Here is a 24,855-nt window from a genome sequence, read left to right on the forward strand (position 1 = left end):
GTGATTTGCAGACATGGTTGGAGGGAGTCCGGGCTGGGGACTAGGGGAGTGCTGGTGTGCTTATTGCAGAGTAGGTGAGCAGGTGGGGAGGTGACCGGGAGGTGAAGAGCAAAGGGACTAAGGTGAGCTGTGTCAAGGACAGGGAGTAACTAGGACTTGGTGACTGATTAGGTTTGGGGAGCAAGGAGAAGAAGAGGGTGGGTTCCCTGGGCTTTCTGGCTTGAGTGATGGGAGGTGGAAGGACAGAGCTGGGTTTGATTTGGGACATGTTGGATTTAAGATGCCTGAGGAACACCTAGGTGGAGCTGCCTACAAGGCAATTGAATGTCTGTGTCTGGAGCTCAAAAGAAAGGTCTCTATACATAAAAGATTTGAAGGTGGACTTTTTGGACACTCTCACCACACCTAATAGTTTTGCAAATGAGACAAATTGAGGCTGAGAGAAACAGATTGTTTCCACATTTTTAAAATAAGCGGGCTTACATCAGCTGATCTACATTCCTTGTTGGAGTCAGGCTGGAATCACAGCTGATGGGACCCTGCCTGCCTGCTCCACACAATTGGAAACATTTGGCCCCAAAATGATTGCTCTGTTCTCTCACTTTTTCTTTGAGTGAGCATGTTGTTGTTGAATCCCTTTGAAACTCAGCAGCCAGCTCCATATCTTAGCCTGAGGGTAAGTTCTCTTCTCGCTGTCTCCTCTCCTGGCTTACTCTTTCTCAGCTAAAAACCAGCTCAACCCAGGCTGCTGAGAGCTGAGCTTCTGAACTTGTTTTGTTAAGTAATCAGTAATTTGGGTCTTTCTCAATCAGCCTGAGAGTACTTTTCTCATCCTGTATACAACAAAGACCCAAGAACTCTAACCTAATGGCAAATGCCTTCACCACTCTCATCCTCAGTTTCCCCTTTGGTACAATGGACAAATGATGTCTGTCTTTCCAATATTAGGAGATCCAATTGAGATGATACGTTTGAAAACACTGTTCCAGAGCTTTTCGATATTGTTTTTAAACAACTTGCAAAGTGTTACACATCTGGAAAAAGCATGTTGGCTTTGGTATCAGAAAGAAAACAATTGGCCATAGCAAATCTATTCTGAGAGGTTTCCTGAGTGCTGGTTTGTCATTCTGGTGGGGAGGCAGGAAAAAATGGTGATAATGAGTGGAATAAAGCCAGAAAGTGGTGTGGCTGGTGGGGGGTTGGGGTGAGTTATGACAGCTGGTGAGGTAGGGGAGCTGTGATGTCTGGCAGCCCATGTTATGGCTGAGAGTCCTGACTAAATGCAGTCAGGAAGAACTAGGGAAGAGTGGGCTGGACGTCCTGACCAAGGCTGAGGCAATTCAAAGGACAGCAGGATGGAAGCCGCTGTCAGAATGACCCAATGCCGGGAGAGGTCTGGTAGCCCCAAACCAGGGCTGTAGAGACTGTCCCCTCACAAAACAGACCTCAGTCACCACAGCTGTTGGTTGGCAGGGCTAAAGGACATCTGTGGGGACAGAGCCATGTGTGCAGTTTCCAGGCTCTCGGCCTCACGTGGAAAGGTGCTGGCTCAGGTAGTAAATGGCCATCAACTGTGATTGGATGGCCATCAGCTATGGCTAGTTGGCCGTCAGCTGTAACCAGTGAGCCATTGGGCACTAATATAACTCCCGTGGCTACACTAGCAGCAAATGGGGGGCTAGCAAGAAGATGGTAGCTGAGCTAGAAAGCACGGATTGCAGTTAGCATGGCAGACTGCATCTAGCAAATGAGGTTGGTTGGCAGAGAGAAGTGGACAGCAGGTTGCAGATCGTGTGGCTCCTGCTTCCTGTGTCTCCAACCCAGTCGCCAGCGAGAATATAGTGGTATGACTACCCTATCTATGGCTCAGTGGGTGTTCCTTTTTGGCCTCACCATGTCCTGTGTTCTTATGCGGGGAGCGGGAGCTGAGACCCTGCATGACACCCTGCATAACAACATCTATACATGGGTCTTTTTGCAGTTGAGGTGTACAAAAAGGAGAAACACGGAGTTAAACTGAAAGACAAAATCAGAAAACGCAACCAAAAAGAAGAGAGTGGACTGTGAAAGGGAAGTTTAGAAAAGAAGCAGATTTACTTATTTATTTATTTATTTATTAAGATTTTATTGGGGAAGGAGAACAGGACTTTATTGGGGAACAGTGTGTACTTCCAGGACTTTTTCCCAAGTCAAGTTGTTGTCCTTTCAATCTTAGTTGTGGAGGGTGCAGCTCAGCTCCAGATCCAGTTGCTGTTTTCTAGTTGCAGGGGGCACAGCCCACCATCCCTTGCGGGAGTCGAACTGGCAACCTTGTGGTTGAGAGGATGCGCTCCAACCAACTGAGCCATCCGGGAGGCAGCTCAGCTCAAGGTGGCGTGTTCAATCTTAGTTGCAGGGGGCGGAGCCCACCATCCCCTGCGGGAGTTGAGGAGTTGAACCGGCAACCTTGTGGTTGAGAGCCCACTGGCCCATGTGGGAATCGAACTGGCAGCCTTCGGAGTTAGGAGCATGGAGCTCTAACCACCTGAGCCACCGGGCCGGCCCCCAGATTTATTTTTAATTAGGAAATTTAAAGTGAAAGCCAGTTTAGATGAGCTTCCATTTATTTAAATTGGCATATAGTACCATAGCCTCTCAAGTCACCTTTAGGAGTGAGTACAATAGCCCTCTAACTAGAGTTGATGGCTTTTATGAGTCAGAACTGGGGACATCTGCAAGTGCCCCTGCAGGCAGAAGCAAGAGAGCCCAAAGTTGCCTGGCCCCCCGAGCCTAGGAAAGCCAACCTTCTTTTGTCTCTAGGGGTGGAATTGGGCACCTCCAGGCAGAGGCCAGGGCACCAGGGAGGACAGCCAGCCTAAGCCTGGGCTGCCTAATTCCCTGTAGTCTTAGTGTTTCCACCATTCTGATGACTCCATGGTCACTGATGTCGGGAGCTAGGAGCTTTATGTGACATAATTCTTATAGAAGAATTTCTAAATGCATAACTTTATGAATCAAAACACACCCTTAATCGGATCATGTGCCAGTTTTGCTTGCAGAAAATGTGACCTTTTATTCATTTAACAAATATTTACTGAGTGTTCTCATAGACCTTACAGTCAAGCGGGCTCCTCCAAATAAGGGTACAGCCTGGGAGAGGGACTGCCCCATCCTATCCCTCCTGGAGGTTTCTCCTCTCTGAGACACATACCCTGGAGGCCGCTCAGGAGACTCACTTGATTCGTGTGCTTTTATGTTCTCAGCTTTGAGGGTTGGTTTTCTTTTCCCAGTGATGACCTTCTGTTTTGTCTGAGGAAAGGGAGAAAGCATTTGATCCCATGACCTAGGCCTGAGAGAATGAGGAGGGACCTGGGGAATCCTGACTGCCTGGGCAGGCCCCTGAAATAGAGCATATAAGGCCCTTAAAATCAGTGTTGGGCTCATGGTAAGGAGCTCCTCTGAGGGGTATTAGCAGTGCTGGAAGCAGTGGAATTGCTCAGTGGAGCTTAACTACTCGAGGTGGAGACACTGCCTATTTAACCACAGCCTCTCCACCTCTTTCTGTTTCTGACCCCTGGGTTCTGGAGCTGGCTTGTCCCAGGCGTGCATTCATGGCAGGTGACACACGGTGGTGGTGATGTAGGTGGAGCTCAAGCATCCTGAAGCCCTTGGTCATAGGCGAATGTCATTTATAAAATCAAGGCTGAGAGTACTCTGCGTGGTGCTCCATGATATGGCCCAGGTTCCAGCTCTGTCCTTCCACTAAACTGTGCCTGCTTCTCCGAGTGCCCGAATCTCTCAGTGCCTTGTCTCATCTGAACGTGGAGAAAATAGGATTGTTTGTGAGGATTAGAGAGAGAATGATCGTGGGGCACTTAGCACAGTGCCTCCCACAAGGGCCATCTCACCCAATGGTGTGCACAGTTGCTGTTGCCATCATTATCTGCGACCGTGGGGACGCAAAGGCTGCAGGAAATGTAGAGTAACTCCATCATGATTGATGGGAAAGAGATGGATAGATGCGTGATTCAAGCAAATGCAGCCCGGTGTTCCTTGTGGAATCAGCAAGAGGGATGTGACACATAGGTGTTCACTATTACAATTCCTTAAGCTTTTCTACATACTTGAAAATATTCATAATAAAATATTGAGATGAAGAAATCCCACCAAACTGTTTACATCTTTACAGCTGAGAAATCCATATTGATAGCAGTAAACTGAATTCAGTAGGATTGAAAAGCAGCCAAGCAGAAGCCTGAGTACTTTTGTGGGAAAGGAATCATTCAATTATCTGTGTGAGTTTGTGTGTGTGTGTGTGTCCACGTGTCAGTGTGTCAGTTGGTGAGGGCATAGAACCCTGGGATTGGCGGAAGGGAGGGTTCAGTGAGTAACGCTCTTCATGGGTTCTGTGCCCCACCTCATTCCAAAAAGGATCTGTGGTAACCTGCAAAAATGCCTAGAATTTCAACAAGATGAAAATAAAAGATGGATATATTTAAACGATCAATAATAGTTGATACTCATAATACATGTGATGAGGTTCTGAATACAAATTTTGAAAGCAGTGAATACAGAAGGTGGCTGTGATAATAAGAGCACAGAGAACCTCAGCTCCCATTTTCACTTGGTGGCTGATTTTCCTGGAGATCCAGGACATCTGGGCCTCCCGCTTTCATGGGTGATTTTAATGCTCCCTCCACCAAAGCGCTTGTGAAGAATAACTCAGAAAAATGATCCAAGTGGTGGACTTGAAGTCGCAAACCCTGGCTAGTGACATGTCAGAGGCTCCACTCGTGTTCTCGACTGCCCCATCTGTGTGCAGCCATGGGGCCCCCAGCACCCCTCCTGTCCTCCCCCTCCCTTCCTCCCAGTCCTCCACTCCTAGCCTTGTCTCCTGCCTTCACCCCCCCCAGCAGTGTTCCTCGGTTATTTTTTTAAAGCACAAATGCTGTTATCTCAGAGCACTTTGCTGTTTGGACACGATTCCTGAGCATTCAAGGGCACCGGTGGGCCTGCCTTCTCTGTAGAACTCTATGTCTAAATAAGAATGCCCTTTAGAAAGAACGGTGCTTGAGTAGGGTCTCAGAAAGTGGGTTTCTCGTCTTTAGCTGGAAATGTGCTTTCTAGAAAAGTGTTAAAAATACTAACTCCTATTCTTCCCCCCCCCTTCTTTCTTTTATAATTACATTACTCTTAGTATATATTCTTCCAACTTCCACGCAGTGAAGAGGGAATCAGATGGAGCTCCTGGGGATCTTGGTAGCTTGGAGAACGAGAGGCAGATTTATAAAAGCGTCTTGGAAGGTGGAGACATCCCTCTCCAGGGCCTCAGTGGGCTCAAGCGGCCATCCAGCTCAGCCTCCACTAAAGGTAACAGAGCCAAGCCTGCAGGCCTCTCACCCATCCACACTGGTATTGGGGTGTCTCCTGCCCGTGTGCAGTGTTATCAGGGTGTTGGCAGCAGGTGAACCTGCACCTACTGGGATAAGTTGTGCCTTGTACACACCCAATTCCAGGCCTTTGAGCCTTCTTATGTCCCCTCCTCTAGTTTCTTACCGGCCATTTTTCTTTCTGGTGTTAGTAGTTTCCCTTCCTTTAACCCCAACCTTACTCTCTCTGAAGCATCACTCTCTCTGTCTCTCTTTTTTGTTCTGATTCCCTTTTCTTAGAAATTAGCTGAGCTTTTTAGCCTTTCCTAACTCTAGCAAGGTGGCCATTTTTTCGTTGCATCTTTGCACCTGCTTTGCAGCACAGATTATTTTGCTTCTGGACATCGACTGGAAATTAAAAAAAAACACCAAAAAAACAAAAAACCAACCCTTTTTGACAAATGAGCATGTTACCTCTCCTTTTTTTACTTTTTTTTTTTTTTTAGCAGCTTTCAGCTTTAACCTAATGGGTCTGTTTATTTTATTCTGCATGCTTTCCAGTGGATCGTAAAGGTGGGAATGCTCACATGATTTCTTCATCTTCAGTTCATAGCCGAACCGTTAACCCTAGCAATGCATTAGGCCCTGTGTGTAAGCACAAGAAACCCCTGTCCGCTGCAAAAGCCTGCATTTCTGAAATCCTTCCCTCCAAGTTCAAACCCAGGCTCTCTGCTCCCAGCGCTCTCTTGCAGGAACAGAAGAGTGTCCTGTTGCCATCGGAAAAGGCTCAGAGCTGTGAGAATCTTTGCGTTTCAGTTTCTTTGAATGATTCCAAGAGAGGTCTCCCGCTCCAAGTGGGGGGCAGCATCGAGAACCTGTTCATGCGTTCCCGGCGGGATTATGACAGCAAGTCGAGCAGCACCATGAGCCTGCAGGAGTTTGGCAGCAGTGCCAGGAGGCCCTGCCCGCTCTCGAGAAAGGCGGGGATGCAGTTCACCATGCTTTACCGGGACATGCACCAGATCAACCGAGCTGGCCTCTTCCTGGGCTCCATCTCCTCTTCGAGTGTGCGGGATCTCGCCTCCCACTTTGAAAGGAGCAGCCTGGCCTTGGCCAGGGGTGAGCTGGGCCCCAGCCAGGAGGGCTCAGAGCACATCCCCAAGCACACCGTCTCTTCCCGCATCACAGCGTTTGAGCAGCTGATTCAGCGCTCCCGGTCCATGCCGTCCCTGGACCTGTCTGGCAGGCTGAGCAAGTCCCCCACGCCTGTGCTGTCCCGGAGCCTGACCTCAGCCCGCTCCGCTGAGTCCCTCCTGGAGTCCACTAAGCTCCGGCCCAGGGAAATGGATGGGATGAACCCCGGGGGTGTCTATGCCTCCCCGACGTGCAGCACTATGGGAGAGCCCAGCTTGGGCTTCAGGGGCCTGGCGCCTTCTGAGCCCCTCTCCACCTGCTCTGACGAGCTTGACCACTGCTCAAATGTCTCCAGTGACAGCAGAGAGGGCAGCAGTGGCAGTGTGCACGGAGACATCCCCAAACACCGCCTCAACAAGTGCAAGGGCACCTGTCCTGCCTCCTACACCCGCTTCACCACCATCCGGAAGCACGAGCAACAGCAGACCTGCAGGCAGCCTGACTGGCGCCCAGATTCCAGAGCGGACAAGAGCACACTCCTCAGGAACATCTACCTAATGAGCCCCCTCCCCTTCCGGTTGAAAAAGCCCCCCCAGCACCACCCCAGACAGCCTTACCCTGGTGACTTCTCAGGCCCCCCCATTGGCCGGAAGCCAGACCTCCCCTATCAGCCCCATCAGGATGACCCCCGCTCGGGGGCGAAGCCCTCGGTTCCCAAACGCCTGTCTTCCCGACACACCATGGCCAGGCTGAGCCGGATCTCAGAGCCCCCTCAGGAGAGACCCGCAGTCCCAGAGGACTGCCCGAGGGCCTTTAACAATGGGAACTCTGTGCCATACTCAGGCCACGGCCTGGACAGGAACAACAACCCACAAAGTGAACTGGGACCGTCCCTTGGAGGTGGCATTTTGTGTGTTTGCCCAATCTCACCTCACCCGTCTCTCCACTTTGCTTGCTCTGTCCCCTCCCCCTGTGTGCCCTTGGTGCTCATTTTCTGGTCCGTCCTTTGTTTTCTGTTTGTTTTGCTTGGCAATTAATCATGGCTCGTAGTGGCTGCACTTCTTTAAAAACAAAGCCCCCATGTCATTCAGACTAACCACCAAACTCTGTTTTGAAAGAAAAATTGGCCATTTAGCTCATCTGAGAAATTTGTCCATTTGAACTCTTTGAACCCCTTGCAGTTTGCACCAACCCCGACTCAACCCTGTGGTTTTTTGAGAGGCAGCCTCTCTCAGTGGCCCTGTGTGTGTGTGAGTGTACAGTGTGTCCCTGTAAGATCCTGCACGCCTCTTAGTAGGGATACTTTTCAGAGAAGGTCCTCTCTTTTTGCTCACTTTTTGCCTTCTGATGAGTTTTTTTTGTTGTATTATACTAATTCACAAGTAAATCCAAAAAGTGAGAGGGGGGATTTGTGTTTTTTTCCCCAGAATTTGATTATTGATCTTTGGTCTCAACGACTATAAAAACTTGATATTTAGAATGGATGAAAGGTAAAATCTTTTCTAAATCTGGTTTCCCACTAAATCTTTGCCTGTTTTGATTCTGCTTTGTTGTTTTGAAGATTCAGAATCACCAAGACATTTTATACCAGCTGATTACTTAGAATCCACAGAAGAATTTATTCGAAGACGTCATGATGATAAAGAGGTATGTGTCATCTCTAGAATCTCTTAGCTCTTGCACAGATTAAAATATGAAGGAAGTAAACATTCTAGATATCGGTCAGAGAGTTGGAAGCAAAGATTGGCATTGTCAGAAGTGGCTTCTTATATGACATAGGCTCAGTCACTCCTCTTTTAGTCCACTTTTCCAAAAAGTAGGACTGGTTTCCCCAAGGCACTCAGTTCTAAATGCCACATCGAGTCAGTACTGCTACACAGGAGATTCAGAAAGAGGGTGCCCACCCTGTAATGCTTTTTGCTCTTTCACCCCTTGCCCCAACCCTTGCCTTATTGTCTAGGAAAATCTACCCACATATTTCCCCAATACTGTTCACCGTCTCTTGGCACAAAGCACAGTTCATACTTAGAAGGATGCAGTGGGAGAAAGAGGAAACTGAAAGATAATAATGACCATGATACATATTATGAAACAGTTTGAAGAAGTGGCCTTTAACTCAGAAGAAGAGAGATACACCCATAGACATTGGTAGACCCCCACCAAGAACTTCAGGATACAGACCTTGTCTTACAGCTACTGACATGTCTGTATTGCAGTCATATGACTGACAGGGTTGGGAAAGGAACATATTCTGTTGGGATTTAGGAAGAGGTAGTTCTACATATCAGCTAAATGGGCAAAAATAACAAGCTTCTATTGTAATAAAGTGTTGTTATGAGGCATGCTTTCTAGATTTTGCATTCCCAGGAGAAAGGGTCCTATAGACTAAATAAGCTCCGATGCTCATTTTCCTGTAATGAATTAAGATGGAAGAATTGCTTTGAACCTGGTGGCAGGTGGGGAAGGGTGTTCATGTCTACGCAACTCTTTTCCTTTCCCTATAAAATCTGAAGCCCTTTTTCTATGTTGTTCCGGTTTGTTGAGTGGATTCAGAGTTGAGGTGGATTTCCCTTCAGGACATAGGGTAAGGCCGACTTTGAGGAGTGCTGGATGATAATCATTGCTGCTAGGTGGTGAGACAAAGGACAAAAAAGCCCAGGGCTCTCCTCTTCTCCAGGCTCCGTACAGACAGTATTTAATAAGACACTTGCACATGTCTGTTGGAAGAAACAAGAGGAAGCATTTGACGTATGGATTTATTTGTACTAACGAGATGGAAAACTCACATACAATAGGGTGTTCATCAGGCCACAGAACAGATTTTATGTCTAGTCACATTCACAGAGATACAAGATTCCCACCTGTGTAGGCTTGGGCTGCTATGGTGAAAGAATATGAGATTCTGTCTTACTAAACCTTAGTATGAACCTTACTACCCAACATGGAAGGGTTTGTGATAGAATTCTTAACCTACCACTTGGGAGGCATATTTTATTTAGTTGGTTTAGCAGTTGATATATTAAGAGGTACATTCAGAAGGTGAGCGGCTTGTCTCCTGAATAACACTAGCTCAAAGATCCTTAAAAACTCTGTGTCCTTATCCATAGTTTTGGCTTACATGGTTGGTTAAACCATGGGAATGATGGGCTTGCTGAGTCAAGCACTGGTTTGGGAACCTTGCTCCATTCCCTGTCCACTTTCACTGATTTCTATGTAACTGGCCAGAGCTCCAGGGATATGGCACTCTCAGACATCAGTCCATTCCCACAGCTGCAGAGAAAACGCACTTCCCAGCTAATGGAGTACCAGTCCTGGCATTTGTCTATGCAAATTATTAACAATGATGAAAATGGCATTTCAGAAAAGGAGAATGTGTCAGTCCTGGAAGGGATCTCAGTGGCCATCTAGTCAACCCTCTTGTTTTATCCCGGAAAAGACTACAACAGGGTAGTTAGTGGCTTGCCCAGGGCCGCATGCCAAATTTGCCTACCCAGATGCAGAGCTAGAAACCAAGGCTCTACTGTGCTTTGCAAAGCACATTCTCATGTTTTTTCTCATTTAATTTTTACAACAGCTTGCCTGAGCACTGGAAATCCTTACAGCCATTTGATGAATTGTTACTTTATTATTTGTAGACCCTGGAGAAAAATAGAAAAATTGGGCCCACCATCCTTTGGGGCTAAGTGTGACGTGAGGTATTTAATTGCCTCCTGGAAGAAGACGAATGTTTTGTTGAGCGTGCTTTCCTACCAGGAATGTTAATCCCAAGAATGTATATTTGGAATGAAATAGGAAGATATACTAAAGTTCCGTTTCATAGGGTCATTTCAGTAGGCAATGAGGACATTTGATAAAATGCCACATTGTTGAATTATTTGAAAAGGCTTTTAAAAATAGAAATAGATGACTGTTTGCTTAATTTGGGATAGAATATTTCTTCAAAATCCAATTACCGTTATTCTTAGTTTATCTTCTGTATTTATATTCTACATCATTCCCTTAAACTCAGCTTTACTTTACCTAATGAAGAAATAGTTAAATACAAAAAAGTACAGTAAGAAAGTAACTGATGCTCCCTGCCAGTCACATATGTAGCCTTTGGTACTTGTTCTGAGGCCACCTAAAAACTCCCAGAGGAAGGATTGGCTGGTCTTGGAGAGGGGGGTGCCATGTTTTCTGAAATGGGCAGCTCCACTCTATCAAGCATATTAGAATAACAGACATAAAGAGCACAAAAATGACCCAATTACCATAGACCCCACAGAGTTCAAGCCCATTGCAGGTTTCATAGGCCTGATGTAGGCCCGGGAATTAGCCAGCCCCGGTCCCACCTTGGGAACACACTGTGGAAACGCATCACTGCCTAAGGGAGGCAAGGACGGCACGTCCAGCCACCTGCCCCCATCCGAGCATGCTTATAAATGCTCTGGGCGTACCCTCTGTGTCACCTGGCCTTTGCTGCCCATGTATCAGGAGGTAGGAGGCCATGGGCTGAGCCAGGGGATAGTTTGCAGACAGTGTAATTGTATGGAGCTCATCCTTCCCTGTGTCCCATCGTTCCCCGGGTTTCTCCTGTGCCGTGTGGTCTCCTTCCTTACAGAGGGTGGTTATAGCGGGAACGTAGTAGTTATGGCCATGAAGCCCCTCTGACATGTGATGCATAAAGTTTCCTCCCTATTGACCCAGCACCTTTTTCCTTAGTTGTTTTTGTTGGCAGTTTTCCAGTACCCTGGACCAGATGATTCACTGCCCATTTTATGCAATTTCATGGCAGAAACTTTTAGCGGACCAGAGACGACTTAAGCGCGAGCAAGAAGAGGCCGATATTGCAGCTCGGCGCCACACGGGCGTCATTCCAACGCACCATCAGTTTATCACTAATGAGCGCTTTGGGGACCTCCTCAATATAGACGATACGGCAAAAAGGAAATCTGGGTCAGAGGTCTGTTTTGGTCACCTCGATCTGCTGCTTGACCCAAAGCAATATTTGCTTGCCCTCAGCATTGCCCTCTGTAGGCCACATTAGTTCTCCAAACAGCATCTGTCACCTTGGCTTCCCTTAGGCTTGCTTTGGCTCCTCTGTGGCTGGTCAGTGGACATGATTCCTATCATGTCCTGTGCTCTGTATGTTCAAGCATGTCTGGCTGTGGGACCGGGATCTGCTGGCGCACACCCTTCTGCATGCCTTAGAGCATCGGCTGCCTCCATGAGTCCAGTCCCCTTCGTACTGCATCTCATCATGATACTGTGTTGCCTGTGCGTTCTGCGTAGAAACCGTATACCTTAGTCCATGTGCATTGGTAGTTGTGGTACGGAAATGACAAGATTCTTCTTTGAAGAGATGGTTTAGTGAAACTGATGTTCCGAAAGTAGCTAGCAATGCGTTGTTTACACCATGTACACCAACCCCCAAATTTAGTAACATTACTATTGAACTTGCGGAGAACAAACAACACGGCTGCTCAGTGTTATGCAGCGAGTGAATTGAATACAGTGTTCAGTAGTGCTGAAGCCTCACTGAGGAATTCTGAAACCCAAAGAGTTTTGCCGTTAGGATGAGCTATGGAGGGTGAGAGGGCTCTCTGAGAGACGTCTCATTTGTTCCCTTAATTTTGACATTTCTCAGCCGAGATTATGAAACTTAATATTATAAAACCAATGAAGAAGCACAAACCTTTAAAGTAATTTTGTTCAGGCCTTGGCTTCCTGTACTAAGTCCAACATGTTGAAATCCTTGGGCTGGCCAAGGCTGCATCTGTGTCCGAGTTTATTTTGCCACGTGACCCTGAAGTAGCCCTGCTGAAGATGAGCTCCTTTTGGGGAAACGTGTGTGTCTGTGGCTTAGGCGGTATGGAAGTGAGTGACACCCAAAGTATATACAGTCTTATAGTCTTTCAATATAATAGTAGAGTGATATTTATTTTTCTATCTTTTGAGTGACAAAGGCAACACTGGCTAGTTGTCAATTTTTTTTTTTTTTTTAAGAAATAGAAGGTGTCTGGAAAGAAGAGATAGAGAAAAGAGGGAAGCAGATTAAAAGAAGGGAAGCTAGAGAGGGGAAGAGGACTCTAAAGTGATGGAGGAAAAGAAAATGTAAACAGAAGAAGCAGAAGTTCACAAGGTTAGTCAGTTGCAAGGGAAGGACAGCCCGTCAGCCCCCAGCACACCAGCTGCTTCTCAGAACTACGCTGTTCTGAAGGCTCCGATGATGGTTGGTCCTCACTCACAGGCCTACCTGTTTATGAGTGATGGAGAAGCTGGGAACATGCGCCGGCTCCCTAGGGCTGCATACTCACACCCATTGACAATACATGCAAATGAAAATGCAACTGGGACAGAATAACCATGGACCGAGGCAAGCAAACTGCCTAACCCACCCTTCTGGAGCAGTGATTTTCAAACTTGAGTGCATCAGAATCCCCTCGGACCTTGTTAAAATACAGATTGCTGGGCTCCACCCACAAAGTTCCTGATTCTGGTGTGGGGCCTGAGGATGTGCATTTCTAACCAGTTCCCAGGTGATGTTGATGATACCAGTTTAGGGACCCACAATTTGAAAATCACTGTCCTAGATGTTGACTGACAGACGTGAGAAAATAGACACCAGCAAGTTCCAAGTACACTGGGCTGTGCAGACATACAAGTACTTCAGTCCCATTCAGTAGACTTTGGGTGACCTCTAGTTCTGTGCAAGACCCTGTGCGGAGGTGGAAACAAGACTCAGACTGTGCCCTTGGGAAGCTGGTAGTCCAGTGGAAGAGGAACTCTGGGAACAGTTATCTATGTTGTAGGAACAGTTGTCTCGGTTTTAGTAAGTAATACAATGCTGTGGGAGCCAGAGGACTGATGGATTCAGACTCGGGGAGATAGAGGAAGGTAAAGAGAGAGACATGCATTGTATAAGCAGTGGTGACTCACGTACTATGTCTTAAGAGATCAATGGAATCAGTGTTGCTTAACTTGAGTAATGTACGTACAGATTCCCTTTAATAAAAAAAGAAATTTCACCAAACCCCTGTATTGACCTAACCCAATTTACAGATTAAATAGTAAACTACACAACTAGACAAGTTACCGATTTAACTGATAGGTCATATCCATTTTTGCCTGAATTTAGTTGCCACTCAAAGTGTGAGTATGGTGGTGTTTTGGTATAAATTTTTTAAAGTTCACACAGCCCTATAGCTGGCTGTCATGGGGTGCCCACCACTTTTATTGGAATCACTGTGAAATGTTTGTTTTACAATTTTGGTCATTTGGCCTTCTTTTATGAACTTGTTGTTTATCATTAATCCCACATCTGTTCTTTTATTACTTGCCTACGACTGTTGAAATTATGCTCTTTGGTCACAGACAGACACAAATGCAGACGTTGAAATTGTGTGGCATTGGTTATAAGGCAGTCATCCTGTTGACCTCTAACATGTATGTATATAGATAGATGGAACCATCAAATGAAAATAAAAAACTCCTGCGTTGATTTCATGGCCCTTAAGAAGATCCCTACAAGACCCCAGCTTGAAGAGCCTGGTCATATGGGGGGGGTGGGTCACCGAGGGGTTAGGATCTAAAACTAAGCTTGGTGAAGTTTCTCATACCATTTTTTTTGTCACCTAGAGCATCCCATTTTCCTTTTCTACTTTGGCCATGCCCTCTAATATCGAAGAGGAAGTGTATGATTTTATTTTCATCACATTGTTTCTCTAGACCAGAAAGTCACAGCAGTTGAAGAAGTTGGATCTTCTCATGGCTGGGGTCAGAATTATATTGGCAGCTGTAAACAGCTTGCTCACATGAGTTCTCTCCTCTACCTTTCTTTAAAAAAAAAAATTAAATTAAATTAAAATAACGATTTTTAACAGTGAGGATGAATGATGTGCATGAATATGGTAGGTAAAGGTGAACTTGCTCTTTTTGCTGGAATTGGAGATGAAGAAATTCCAGGCAGAGAAGGGGGGTTAGGCAAGGCGTAGCAAATAGACTGGCCTGACTGGAATGGGAAGAGTGTAAAAAGAGATAAAGACAGTTAGGTATGAGTGGGAGAAATTACCCAACAGCTTTAACCCACTTCAGGAATTGAGTTTGATCTGCGGGACAGTTGAGTGGCTCAGCCAACTTCAAAGCAAGGAAGTGATGTGAGGGAAGTATTCGAGGAATGTTGTTTGTGCTCCTGAGTGACAGTAGATTAGCGTGAAGAGAAGCAGAGTCAAAGGGAGCTTTGTGCCTGTAGGAACTAGAGGTCAGACAGGAGCGGGTTTGTGGAGGGGCAGGCTGAGGGACAGGGGGCATTGGCGTGACTTAATAACAGCCTTGAGGAGGACAGGGAGACGGGGGCTGAGGGTGACTTCCCGACCGGGAGCTCTGCAAGCAGAGGGCTAGCCAACAGGAATAGAAGCCTCAGAGAAAGACTGAGCTGAGGGCTCACTTTATCTGGCTTTTTGGACGATCTCACAGACCATGAGAAATATATGGAGTTGAAGATGACGTGAGAGGTGAATCAGGGTTTCATCTACTTGCAGATGGCAACTTAAGTCAGGCAAATAGATAATCTAAGAATAAGACAGTGATGAGTCCTAAACAGTAAGACTTCTGGCTAACTCTGTTTTTGTTTTGTTTTGTTCTGTTTCTTAATAGCCACGGTCAGCCTTAGGGAACTAGCACTTCAGCTTTGGGACTTTTCTGACCATCTCTTTCCCAAATCCATCCCACCTTAGGGAGAGTCGCATGCATGATATAGTTGACCAAACATCGATCTAGTGTCCTGCTAAGGTCAGAGAAGTGGAATTTTGCCCAGATTTTACACCAGAATGAACTGGTTAGATTGAATTTTTCTGCTTTGCTTTCTAGAAACTTGTAGAAATGTGTTCTTTTCATTGTATATGAATCGTGATTTTTAACTTAACATTTTTTCTTGTGTTTAGATGAGACCGGCCAGAGCCAAGTTTGACTTTAAAGCTCAGACACTGAAGTAAGTGCCACCAGTCATTTGTCATTTTAACTGCCTCTTTGAAACACAGATAGAGAAGTTGGAGAAATAACAATGATAAAAATCAATAGGTTATGGAGTTTACTATGTGCTAAGCACTGTTCAGGGTGCTTTACGCCACATTACGGTGTTACGTTGGTTACACTGTAATCCTGAGAGGTCTCTAGTGCTATTATCTCTTTGTACAAACAGGGAAACCGGTTTGAAGGACTGCAAGTTTAAGGAACTTGCCCAAGCTGGTCAGTGATGATGTCAGAATTCAAACCCAAGCATCCTGGTGCCACAGCCTGGGCTCTTTTCCACTGTGCCACCCTGCCTCATCCTATTTAGGGACTCGATTTGCTTATTTAAGTGGTGGCTCGATTTGACCCACCCTTTCTGTGGAAGGAACCAGAACCAGTCTCTAGGAAGATAGCTTTACAATATTTGCTACAATATCCGAAGAGATTAAAGGCTGGTGGGAACCTACAGGAGACCAGCATTTCTCTACGTATGTTCCTCAGAGTGCTAGCTCTGTAAACTATTTCTCAAAAAGAGTGTTCTATCGTAGAAATGAGGCTGGGGAGCACTGTATATTATGTCTTTACCTCCCCCCCCCCCCACATTGGCATATTAATGGCTCTAGAAGTCTTTCAATGAAGAAACCTAATTAACTTATTTAACCCAGTGTTACCTAAAATTTAGTGACCAGGAAACCTTTATACAATGAAATTTGGGAAATTCTACCAATGACTGGGTTCCAGAAGGTACCTACTCACTTTATATCTAATTATGGGCTAAAATGGACCATGAGTTTTCGTTGGCAGCAATGACTAGCAGCCATGCATCATTCTGCTGCTGGGAGGTCCCATGTCTGGTGAGGAGAGGGAGAGCCCCCCATCCTCAGTCACTGGGAACTGCTGTGTGGAGGCGGCTCAGCCGTGATCTCCTCCAACACAAAACCAGGATACGGTTTCCAGAATCTAGGCACAAATCAGGTGCACCGGGTATGTTTGTAATTACTCTAGTCCTTCAGCTCAAGAGGTGGCGACATCATGTGCCAGAAAGATTATGGGTTTTAGAGTCCTGACTCTGCCACTTATTGTCTCTGTGACTGTGAGCAAGTCACTAATCTTTCCCACCTCACATTTCCACATCTGTAAAATGAGCATTAAAATGCCTCTATGCTGAGTAGCCGAGGTAATATAGTTACAAAACATTTTGTACAATGTAGCAAAAGTCAGTAACCCCCTTTTGGAACCAGAGACTGGATTACAAAGATATATAAATTAATGTTTAGTTTTACCTTCCCTTTTTTCTTTGATTTGAGAAAGGCCCATGTAATAGTCATTGAATGGTGTTGTGTTGGTAATATTACATTTACCTAGATTTTATTTTTAAAAAGTCTTAAAACAATTTTTTTCTTTAGAGCAACTCTGTGAAATAGAACAGATGAGAAAGCTGAGGTGGACAGAACTTGTCACCATGTATCAACATTGCCAGTGCTGGACAGAGGGTTCCTTCCTCTGGACTCAGTGCTTTCATCATACCATGCTGTCTCCGAAAAACGTTAATAAAACTCTTTTAAAAGAGTAAATGGCAGGTGCATAGACTTAAGTCTTTTAAACATCTTCAGTCACTGGGTTCTATTTTTCCCCATAGTATGTCACTTAAAAAAGTGTCCTGTGGGAACACTCAATTCAACAAAGTTTAACAGGTTTCTTTCCCATAGGACTTCTCCGAGCCTCTACTGTGCTAATGGTGACACTCCAGAAAAGATCTAAAATATATATCATGTTATCGTTTTTCAAACCTTGTTACCATCAGACCTTGTCATATGGTTCTTTGGGAGATGGGGGTGTGGTCCCAAGCACCCCATGGTATATCTCCTTTGGCCACGACTACAGGCGTCTCACTCTCACATGAGCTGTTCTACCCATCTTAAGAGTGGGGCCGTTACCGCGCCCACCTGCCTGTCCAGCTGCAAGTCGCTTAGGGTGGCAGGGTTGGAGCCTGCAGACCTCCAGCAAGGGTGGCTGTGGCTGAGGGTCTTGCTGATCCCTGTGGCCATGGTTGTGAGTAATGGGGAGGGAGGACTTCAGAACACCCCCCAGGAGGGCTATGGCAAAAATTTGCCCGAAGACATTCCTTCTTACAGAGACAAAAGCCCTGGATCCCCTTCGTGGGCTTCTTTAGGATCAGAACCCTGTCTACAGTGTAAGACCCACAAAGGCTGCCTTGTTCTTTCATTCAGCACCGTGCTGACTTTGTGTCAGGTTTTCCAGATGTGCCCCCATTGTTTAGCCAGCATCTCTCACGTACCATGGGACTTCCTGGCACACTGCAAAGCAGGCACACCCCCTCCAAATTACAGTCAGAGACCTTTCCAGGCTGTTGGTTTGATGCAAATGGAAAAGATCTAGGTCATCTTTTTTTAAGTCCAAGAAAATTTCAAGTTACAATTTTCGTTCTCCTTTTAAGTTTTCATTTTGTTTGTAAGTTATCTTTTTATCTCCTTTTTTTTTCCCCCAAAAGGAATCCTGATTAGAGGTTAACACCGTTGTTATTGAGGCAAACAAAGGGATGGATATGGAAAAGTTGAAAAAAGGCATGAAGAACACTTTTCTTTCCAAGGTCCCTTTATGTTGAAAAGGAAGTGAATTAACATTTGCCAGGAGTTAACTGTATGACACACACCATGCTGGGTGTTTTCTTTGTAGTTTGTTGCTGAATTCAACAACTCTGAGTTAGCTCCTGTTTTGATAATACCTCAGATATTAAGTGTTCTGCCCAAGGATTCAGAGCTAGTCAATGGTATAACTAGATTTGACCCCAGATCTGCCTGATTTCAGAGCCTTTCTACTGCATGATGATGGATGGATGGTGAAATATGTGAGTGGATGGATGGAATGATAGAAGATACTAATAGGAGAAATAATTGGAGAGTAACTGAAAGCAATGAAGCATGCCTTGCCAGGGCAGAGAAGAGGGTAGTGAAAGCAGTGAAAGTATCTAGAAGGAAATGTCTTTCACCATTTAAGGAACATCAGTTAAGACTACCAAGTGCATTGCTATGCGTTACATGAATAATCTGAGCATAAGCCGGCATTCGCAAAACAAACGTGGAGAAAAACCACAACAAAATGAGCACTTTTGAGTGCTAGTCAGTTTAAAAGTTAACATCCATCCCGCAGAAGGCTGGAACAATGCCAGGTGTGATGTAATTTCCTGCATAGTGGGGTTCTCACTTCCAAATATGGAGCCTCCTCTTGTGTAAATTTCTCCCTTTGACCCCACTCGAGGTCTCCTTTTGTTAAAAAAGTGTGTGTCTTTAATCTTACACATATTGAAACATCTGCTAAAATGCACGCCCCTCTGTTGACAGGGAGCTTCCTCTGCAGAAGGGCGACATTGTTTACATTTACAAGCAGATCGACCAGAACTGGTATGAAGGCGAGCACCACGGCCGGGTGGGCATCTTCCCACGCACCTACATCGAGGTACCGCAGCTCCTTTTTTCTGAGGAAAAGCCCGGTGCTGCCCAAAGCAACATTTATTTACCGCGAACTTGTGTGTTGTTTCCTCCTCTCCTCTCATGTTCCCACTTTCCTCTTTTTTCTCTTTCACCTCTTTTCCTTTCTCAGCTGCTTCCGCCTGCCGAGAAGGCTCAGCCCAAAAAGTTGACACCGCTGCAGGTTTTGGAATATGGAGAAGCTATTGCTAAGTTTAACTTTAATGGTGATACGCAAGTAGAAATGTCCTTCAGAAAGGTAAGCCGCCCGCTCATCCCGTGCTTCGGGGTCTGTTGGATGGTACTGTGGCAATGCTATCGGTACACCTTAGAGATGGGCCCAATCGAGGATGGCACTAAGGGCGTGTGGAGAATTTTCTGAGGTGAAGCATTTTAAAAATAAATCCTAGGATAGTGTCAGGGTTCAACTGCATTGATTTCACTGCTTAAAGGCAGTATTTCTGGAATCTTAGTCATCTTTTGTAAACTGTATTCAGCCAACATTCATTGAGCAACTAATGATGGCATAAGCACTGGGTAGGCGACTAAGTTTTACACCACAGTGATGTGGCCTGGGAGAGAAAAGCAAGTCCTTTGACACCAGGAGAAGTTTGAAACACTTTGTAGCCAAAAGTCATGGGTTCTCAGCTGTGTGGCTGTTGGGGAATTAGGTAGTTTTTCCGAGCCACCATTTCCTCAGGTAGATTAATATAACAAGATGAAGATAAGAGGCCCTCATAGGCTGTTGCACGAGGATTAAATAAAACAACATATGTGACGTTCCCAGCGTGACACATGGCATCTAGTTGGTGCCCAGTAAGCAGGAGAGACCAGTGTTATTATTATCATTGCCTTCGAGGAGCTGAGCGTGCTTATTTTGAACTCAGTTAAGCTGTGCAGAGACACCGTCCTTCCCAGGAATTCAGACACTCTCTTCACACGTCGGTATCCTCTGGCTTGCTAAAGTTATTAAAATTACTAATGTTATTGAGGATTGAAAGAAGTGAGCATGTGCCTTAGATAAAGATGAGGCCCCTTCTAGAAAGAGAAACACTGGAAGCAACCCAATTGCCTAACATTGGGAAACCACTAATGAAGTCACTGTATGTATTACGTGCAGTAGAACATCCCACAGTGGTCCTTTAGGCTGTGCGACACTGTTAAAAATGTCGAACTATATTTCTTGATAAAGAAGTAGGCTCACGATGTGATTAAGTATAAAAAAGCAAGTTGGAAAAAGGAAATACAGTGCATACTCAATTTTTATAGGAAAATATATGCAGGTCTAATTCACGTGTATAGAATTCAATCTGGGAAGTACATGTATCAAAATATGAACAGTAGTTACCCCCAGTGCTAATATTATGGGTAATGATTATTTTCTGCTTTATGTTTACTTGTGCTTTAATTTTTCTATCATGATATAGGAACAAAATAAAATTATAAAAAGAAAGAAAAAAAGAGAATCCCCCCAAAACCTTTGCCTTAGAGAACTTTGGATATCTGTTTTACATTAAATGAGTCAAAAGCACTACACTTACCTACTAGCTTGGGGGAATAAATCTGACCTTCTCCTTTGCTGAAATATGTAAAGACCAAGCTTAACTCCCAAGCACCCAGGTAGATTTACTGCTGTTAGCTTCTCTATCCCAGTGATATTCATTCCATCCAGGTTAGCAAGGAAGGTTATTCTGAGCAAAGAATGTGATAAGTAAGGCAGGAGAGCAGAGGGTGCAGGCAGAGGCCTCAGGCACGCTGAGGCATGATGGGACAAGAAGGTTTGCCTTGCCGTGTCTTACAGGGTGAGAGGATCACGCTGCTTCGACAGGTGGATGAGAACTGGTACGAAGGGAGGATCCCAGGGACTTCCCGGCAAGGCATCTTCCCCATCACCTATGTGGACGTGATCAAAAGGCCACTGGTGAAAAACCCGGTGGATTACATCGACTTGCCTTTCTCCTCTTCCCCAAGTCGTAGTGCCACCGCGAGTCCACAGGTACCTAAGCTTCTCGTCACTGCTTTTCACACTCAGCATGACAGATCCACAGTGCTGATGGCACGCAGCCCCTCGGGGGTGGTTCTTCGGCACGGTGATTAAGAATCATCCTCAGCAATGCAGGGTATACACACAGGCGTCTGTTTTCATGCATTCAAATGGCATTTTTCATCCACTTGGTTGGAAAAATATTATCTCGGGAAAAGGAAGAGCTTAAGGTGATTGCTCTGGGAATAACATGACTAAGGAAAGAGAAAGGAGAGCCTTTATCAGTTGGTCTAAAACTCTGTACTGGGAGCATCCCATCCTAGGTAAAGCTGGTGGTCTGGGTACCACCACTGTACCATACGTACCATGGCCCAGTATGGTTCTCTTAGTCATCTTGTTGGTCAAGGTTGGCCTGCAGAAGATAAAAATCCAGAGTATTCTTTGCAAGCAGAAACCAGCTTGGAAAAGGGACTTAGAGCATCTCTGTGTACACTGGGCTGAAAAGAAGTAAGTTTATAATAAAATGTTTGCCTTCCTGAACATTAATTATGAGCAAGCTTGTTTTAAAATATAAATTATTCGAAACCCATCCCTGCTTTCCCAAAGTGAACAAAAAATTAGGACCTTAGGCTCAGGAGAGGCATGGTGGGATGACTTGCTGTGAAAGAGTCTGGCCAGACTGCCATTGTAAGTTGTAGGGAGGATGGCCAGCAGAAGGAAAGCCGGACCAGGGATCCAGGATGACACGAGGATGGTACCTTTTTTCTCTCATCCTCTAATCATTTCCTCCTCTTCCAACTGCTCGTCGCTGACCCCAGGACATGGTTCTTGGCAGAAAGCATTAGACAGGCTGACCCAGGCTTCCTGCAGAGCAAGATCCATATCCTGTGATCTCATGGGGAAAAGGTGTGACACTGGCACAGGGGATTCTGCTTTGTAATAATATGGGGAACTCAACTAGATTTTTTTACCTGACTATAGCCAAGTGTGACTGTAAAACAAAATGACTGCTGTGCTCATACTCTTCTCTGGAAGGCTCCTTGCTGAGCACCCCCAAGGGAGAATAAAAGCCCAAGGAAAGGCCATGGCAGTGGCAGGCCACTGTTTTTCCCTCGTGGTTCTGAGTCAAGGCTTTGGTTACAGAGGTGGTGGGTGGGACAGGGTGGGGAGCTTCCAGTGTGTCCCTTTGAAAGTCTGATTCTGCAAACCAGGCAGGCACCATGTGTAACTGCCCTGATGGGACCGTTTCTCCCATCTCTACACTAGTTGCTTCTCTTATCCCCCCCCCCCGCCTGCACACACGCCTGCAGACACACACCCACATCCCAGTTTCTCTCCAGACCTCACCATATGATTTCCTTTCGGACACCAGAGTGTCCCACTCGCTCTGTGCATTTCATTCCTCTCTATATGTCCCTTGTGATTATTTTCCTCCTTTCTTCTTTATGCTGACCCTTGTACCTTTCCTTCTTTCTTTTGTTTTCCTCTCTCTCCTTTTCTTTTTAAGTTTCCCAGTCACAGCAAGCTCATCATGCCAGCCCCCTCATCCCTGCCTCACCCCCACCGAGCCCTGTCCCCTGAGTTGCATGCTGTCACCTCTGAATGGATCTCACTGACTGTAGGCGTCCCAGGCAGGCATCTGGCCCTGACCCCACCCCTGCCTCCTCTTCCGGAGGCTTCTGTCTACAACACTGACTACTTTGCCTTGTTGGCAAGGCCCAGCCCCTCCCTGCCCCTCAGACTCCCCCATTCAAGTTGGTCCACCGCACGCTCGGTGGGCTCCCCACTGGCCCTACTTCCCCCGCACAAAGCCTACTCCCTGGCACCTGGTACCCAGGCGTCCCTTCACATCAACGGAGACAGTAGTATCCACATGCCACCTTCAGGTATCCGCCAGGACAGCTTCTCCCGGCCGCTGCTTGGGAGCTCTGACAGGGTCATCTCGGAGCTTAGCGATGCCTTTAGCAGCCAGGGTAAGCAGCAGCCATGGCGAGAAGAAAGCAGACAGTATGAGAGGAGAGCAGAGAGCGAGGCAGGTGAGAGATACCCTGGTGGACCCAAGATTTCTAAGAAGAGCTGCCTGAAGCCTTCAGACGTGGTCAGGTGCCTGAGCACCGAACAGAGACTCTCAGATCTCCACAGTCCAGAGGAGAGCCAGCCCAGCAAGCCCCCGGGTAGCCCTTTTCCGGGAAGGGAGGCTGAGCAGACAGAGCTGCATAGAGGTGGCGAGCAGGCTCAGAGGAAGGCTGCTCGGAGTGGTGTGAGCCAGGTAGGCCTGCAGCATGACGTGTGTGCCTTGGCGTCTGAGTTGGCAGGGTGGGCCAGACGTCTCCCCCACGGTCCATCTACTGAGGCCGCGTGGATGCCGGTGAGACCCACTTGCTTGCCTTGGGAGCAAAAATATCACCCAGGAGGGAATAGAGGGGTCATCGATTAAGGTGTCAGGGCTGGGGACAGTTGGAGGCAAAAGACAAGCTCTATTCTGGCCTCAAGGTGATTCAAAATTTACCCCCGCTTTGGGTACTTCCTGGCCTGGTTGCAAGAGCCCCTGCTCGTGCCCTGGAGAGCATCTCAGTTTGCTCAGACTAGCACAGCTGACAGCACCAGGCTTCAGTTTGGCTCAGCAAGGTCCTGTCTGATGGGAGACATACCTTGTTTCCATCACCCGTAGCTCTGTGCCAGTGCTCGGCTCCGTCAGGTCCTCGTCCTGTCTCGTGTTTGTGTGGGTACCTGGTGCCTTTGTTCACTGATGAACAAATGCATTCTGGTTCTGGGAGGAACATGCTGGCCCAGTGCTGGGGCCCTCGGAGTTATGGGGTCCTTGAATCGGCATGGCAGGTTTTTAGCTGACTGTCCCATCTTCTCACTGGGTCAGCTACAGAGATTTCAGGTGGCCTTAGGGTGTTTTGAGAGCCAAAAAATTGGGAGAGGGGAAGAGATGAAAAATCAGATCATGATTCTAATTTTGCTGTGCTGTTTAATGGGGAGCTTCTCCAAAGGAGCCAGGTTTGAATTCCTGCTCACTTCCTACTGTCTAGTGACTTGGGAGTTACTTTCCCTCTCTGGGCCTCAGTTTCTTCATCTGTAAAATGGAGATAATGATACCTATCTCATAGAGCAGTTGAGAGGATTCCACAAAGTAATACATGAGAAGTGCTACGTCCAGGGGTTGAGAGTGGAACATGGTCAGCACTTTGTAAACGGAAGCTGTTCACTTTGGGTGATCTAGAGGTACTTCTGGAACTGAGAACATTCTAGAATGTCTTTAGAACGAGATAGAATTCTTAAATATGTCTCTCCAAACCATTAATTGTCTACTGTGGACAGTGTCCACAGTAGACTGTGCTTGATCTCAGACCTGCAATCCCAGTTTCCCTTTAAATTTCATTTATTCACTCAACAAATATTTATTCAAGACCTGAAGACCTATCCTCTGGGCAGGATATGGGGGTCATCGTATCCCTGCCCTTGAGGAGCCTGTATTCCAGTGAGACTGGCAGACACAGCAGTGTCATGACTGCAGTAATAGAGGTATGCTTGGAGCCCACAGGCACACAGAGGCCTGAAACACATGAAGCCAGACTTCCAGCTCCAGCCTATCGGTTGGGAGTGGGGCACCATTTGCTGCAGGGAAGGGCAGTGAGACAATGATAACTAATGGGGCTTACACTCTCGCTAGCAAGCTACTTAGCCCTCCCCTCCCCAGCCACGGTTTTCTCGTGTGCAAAGTAGGAGTGAGAGCAGTCCCCCCCAAAAGGGTGGTTGTAAGGATTAAATGAGGAGGTGTGGTTCCGGCATGTGGAAAGGCTCCATAGAGTGAATTGTTGCTCTGGCTCCAAGTTAGGGACCAAGGGAAATAGCAATACCTGGGGAAGGCTTTGTCTGGCTCCAGAGCAGGTGCTCCTGGAATGTG

At 46.4% G+C, this 24,855-nt stretch overlaps 1 protein-coding gene across 50 annotated transcripts in view; it reads left to right on the top strand.

Annotated features, from left to right (window-relative positions):
* SORBS1 (sorbin and SH3 domain containing 1) overlaps window positions 1-24,855 on the top strand; it is a 221,021-nt gene that overhangs the window by 177,232 nt on the left and 18,934 nt on the right. For 41 of the 50 annotated variants that reach the window (XM_074339313.1, XM_074339314.1, XM_074339315.1 and 38 more), the window contains 9 exons: window positions 5,177-5,349; window positions 5,910-7,382; window positions 8,044-8,129; window positions 11,257-11,424; window positions 15,404-15,450; window positions 18,833-18,947; window positions 19,092-19,217; window positions 20,760-20,954; window positions 22,450-23,211. In XM_074339313.1, coding sequence (XP_074195414.1) covers window positions 5,177-5,349; window positions 5,910-7,382; window positions 8,044-8,129; window positions 11,257-11,424; window positions 15,404-15,450; window positions 18,833-18,947; window positions 19,092-19,217; window positions 20,760-20,954; window positions 22,450-23,211 — 3,145 coding nt within the window. The remainder of the gene's footprint in view (window positions 1-5,176; window positions 5,350-5,909; window positions 7,383-8,043; window positions 8,130-11,256; window positions 11,425-15,403; window positions 15,451-18,832; window positions 18,948-19,091; window positions 19,218-20,759; window positions 20,955-22,449; window positions 23,212-24,855) is intronic. The other 9 variants (XM_074339355.1, XM_074339356.1, XM_074339357.1 and 6 more) reach the window with 4 other exon arrangements.

Source organism: Rhinolophus sinicus, linkage group LG07 (assembly GCF_036562045.2).
Source record: "Rhinolophus sinicus isolate RSC01 linkage group LG07, ASM3656204v1, whole genome shotgun sequence".
In the NCBI taxonomy this organism is placed as follows: domain Eukaryota; kingdom Metazoa; phylum Chordata; class Mammalia; order Chiroptera; family Rhinolophidae; genus Rhinolophus; species Rhinolophus sinicus.